The sequence below is a fragment of the Cebus imitator genome, unplaced genomic scaffold (genome assembly GCF_001604975.1).
Source record: "Cebus imitator isolate Cc_AM_T3 unplaced genomic scaffold, Cebus_imitator-1.0 Scaffold42, whole genome shotgun sequence".
NCBI lineage: Eukaryota > Metazoa > Chordata > Mammalia > Primates > Cebidae > Cebus > Cebus imitator.
In genome coordinates, this window is record NW_016107357.1 from 10447805 (window position 1) to 10451299 (window position 3495).

Here is a 3495-nt window from a genome sequence, read left to right on the forward strand (position 1 = left end):
GGCAACATAGTGAGATCCACTCTCTACAAAAAATTTTAAAATTAGTACGGTGTGGTGGTGTGTTCCCCTAACCCTAGCTACTCAGGACGCTAAGGCAGAATTGGCTGGGCTGGGCTGACAGAGCCAGACCCTGCTAAAAAATAAAAATAAAAATTCTTTAATTTGGAAACATCCCCAACTGAGAGCCAAGAGATACGTCTCACCCGTAACCCAGAATCCTGTAAAACGGGATGTGGAGAGGCTACTGTCTGTAGGCTTATGATGATCCTTCAGCACCCGGGCATCTTGCGCTCAGCTCCACCCAAGAGGGCCGGGCAGTTGGGAGTGAAAGCTTAGCTTCCCAACAGGTGAATGAACCTGCCTCCCACTCACAGGGCGACCTCTGGCCGGACACCTGGGGCCTGTTGCCTCCTTGTTACACATTAACCAAGTTCTGGCCTCGATAGTAACAGCGTCAGGGAAGTTTCTTCCTGGCTGACAGCCACAGATGATGAAGGTGGACAACGTCTTAACAGAAACGGGCCAATCTGGCAAATGGGCTGCTTTCCTCTCCAGTGCTGGCACCTTCCTCCTCTGTCCGGCAGCTGGACTCCACTGTCCTCAGCCCTCTGTCACCCCAAACCTGCCCACCGCCCGCCTCTCCCTGACTTCCCCTGCGGGAAATCCGGGCTCAACCTCCAGATCCCCCAGCCGCAGCTCGGCCAGCCCGGGCGCACACCGCCAGGTGGCCCAACCCGAGCATGTGCTTGCGCCGAGCTCCGAGGTCCCCGTGCGCCCCGCCCCCGCTCCCCCGTGCGCACGCGCAAACGCAGGGCGGGTGGGCGGGGCGGGCCTCCCGTAGCCCATCTCCGCCTCCTCCTCCCGGTCGCTGCCGGACCGAGGGCGGACGGCCCTGCGCCTGCGCGGAGCCGGAGTCCGGCTGGGCTGCCGCCGCTGGGAGGCCGGCGGTTGCCGTGGGGACCGGTCGGGCCCCTCCCTCCTCCGGTCCCCCTCCCCAGGTCCTTCCCCACCGCGACGCGCCGGCGGACTGCGGGCGAGAGCAGCCGGTGACCCGGCGAGAGGCGGCGCCGCTCCCAAGATGTCGCAGACGGCCATGTCCGAAACCTACGGTACGAGGCCCGGGCTTGCCGGGCGCGCGGGTCGGGCCTCGGGGGGCGTCGGCGGCGCTGGGCCGGGCCTGGGCTGTGGGGGTCTTGACGGTGGCTGTGGCACCGGCCGGAGCCGGGGGACGGATCTCCAGGTGTCGGCGCTTGGGACGGGGATGGGGGCGCGGGCCGCGGGGGACTCGGGGTGGGGTAGCTGGTGCGCGGGGCGCGGGCGGGGCTGTGCACAGCGCATTGGCGTGATTCGCCTTTTCAAGTTTCCTCCTGCTCTTTTTCCGCGCTTGCACTCTTAGCGTTTTCCCCTCGGTCTAATGTAAATAACTGAAGGTTTGGAAAGCCAGCTTGATGTTCCGTTTCAGCTGCGATATTATCCCCAGCCAGCGGTGTGAAGGGCTTGGGGCGACGCCTGTGTTCCTCAAATACTCCAGTTTGACCTTTCCTGGTTTGGAATTCGTTGCTTTACATTGGGATTACAGTGAGGAGTTATTGATAGACTAATTCAGCTCTTCCTCCGGAGACCTCTTGCTTCGTTTATTTCTCCCTCTCTCTCAGTGGTTTTTAGCCTTTTCTGGGTTGCATTTTGGCTATTTATAAACATGTCTTGTCTCTTGTCTCCTTAAGACTGTAAGCGCCTTGGAAGCAAAGCCCTGGCTGTTTAATCTTTGTTCCCCTGCAGCACCCAGACCTGGAGGTGCTCGGCAAATATTGTTTTGAATAAGCGAAAGCTTTCCCAATGCATATACTGTGTTTTCTCTCTTTTTTTTAATTTTTTTTTTTTTTTTTTTTGGCCTTGCGTGGCAAGAGTAAACAACTTGTACTTTGTTTCAGGGTTGAATATTAATAGACATTTACCGGTCCCTAATCACTCTTTCAGATGTTAGTTTTCTCAGATTAAGACTTTGATTTGGAGTTTTACAATCCCAGAGAGAGGCTCAAGTTCAAAATTACATACCTCAAGCCAAATTAGTCCTGTCTTCATCTGTCCTGGCGTGCTGGCTTCCTTCCCTGCAACAAATACTGTGGAATGACATTAGGGAAGCAGGCACCACGCTGGGAGGGCTGTAAGTACTGCAGAAACACTGCAGAAACTCTGCTCTCATGGAGCGTACAGTCTGTTGAGGGAATGCAGTAATAATCCAATTGTGATACTAATGAGTGGATAATTTAAAACCAGGCAAGAGTTCTGAAGAAATGTGGTCTGCAAAAGTGTTTTAGAAGCAAAGTTGACCCAGACAGGGGTGTCAAGGAGGCATTAACCAGGCAGCACACAGAACATCTCAGGCCTGTGGGAAGGGCACTTCCAAAAGGGTGTGTTTTGAGCACCACTCTGGGGAGATGGATGAGGAGGCAGAGAGAAGAGGGCCTTGAGGAAGGCATCAGTCTGCCTCCTAAGAAAAAAAATGAGAACTTTTGGAAGGGTTTCCATGCTGGGGTCACAGTGCATTTGGTCCACCTTAAGTGAGTGACTCCTGTGACTAGTACTGCCCTGCTCTTGGTGACACAGGGGCATGACATCTGTTCCTAGAAGGCTTAGGATATCTTCTAGTAAGTCGATGCCTTCATCAGGACAAGTGTTTGCAAATGCTTCTGCAAATGACAGTGGTCTGGTCTTCCTGTAGAGAACCACAGTCAGAAATGTAAGGAAAACATACTCTAGCAATTTTTAGTTACAACTTTGTACTTCTTTCAAGTGCTCTTTAGGCCACACCTAGTTTCTTTAACCTGAGTAAGGAGCAGGGAGCACTAGGGAAGGGTGGAATGTCCAAATAAGAAAAGCAAATGGGGGTCATGAATCAGTAAGAAAGAACTGGAAGAGTTCAGGAGATAGAGCCTTTAATGTTTCATTTTTCATATACACAGTGATAACAGCTGATAAAATAGAGCATATCTTTGGCATCTCCACTTCAGACACAGTTAACTGAACTTCTGAGCATCACAGATTGACTGATTAAATTCTAATCGTAAGGCTTTGACCATTAGTATTCTTATTTCATGGTAACTTTCAAATATATTTTTACTTTCCAACTCTGAATTGAATCTTTTCTTCTAATAGAGGAAATTAATAAAAAAACTAGTAGAAACTAATAAATAGAAAGTGAGGCCGGACACGATAGCTCACGCCTATAATCCTGACACTTTGGGAGGCTGAGGTGGGCAGATCAGTTGAGCTCAGGAGTTTGATACCAGCCTGGCCAACATGTCGAAACCCCATCTCTATTAAAAATACAAAAAATTAGCGGGGTGGTACATTTGTAATCCCAGCTACTCAAGAGGCTGAGGCATGAGAATTGCTTAAACTCAGGAGGTGGAGGTTGCAGTGAGCCAAGATTGTGCCACTGTACTCCAACCTGGGCAACAGAGTGACTCTGTCTCCAAAAAAGAAAAAAAAAGA

At 51.6% G+C, this 3495-nt stretch overlaps 1 protein-coding gene across 2 annotated transcripts in view; it reads left to right on the forward strand.

Annotated features, from left to right (window-relative positions):
* The first annotated feature begins 792 nt into the window (after positions 1–792).
* Positions 793–3495, forward strand: part of RAB4A (RAB4A, member RAS oncogene family) — a 30796-nt gene continuing 28093 nt past the window's right edge. Inside the window, exon 1 of one of the 2 annotated variants that reach the window (XM_017526489.1) lies at positions 793–1109. In XM_017526489.1, the coding sequence (XP_017381978.1) occupies positions 1079–1109 (31 nt within the window). In that variant the 5' untranslated portion in view covers positions 793–1078. The remainder of the gene's footprint in view (positions 1110–3495) is intronic. The other variant, XM_037737774.1, reaches the window with a different exon arrangement.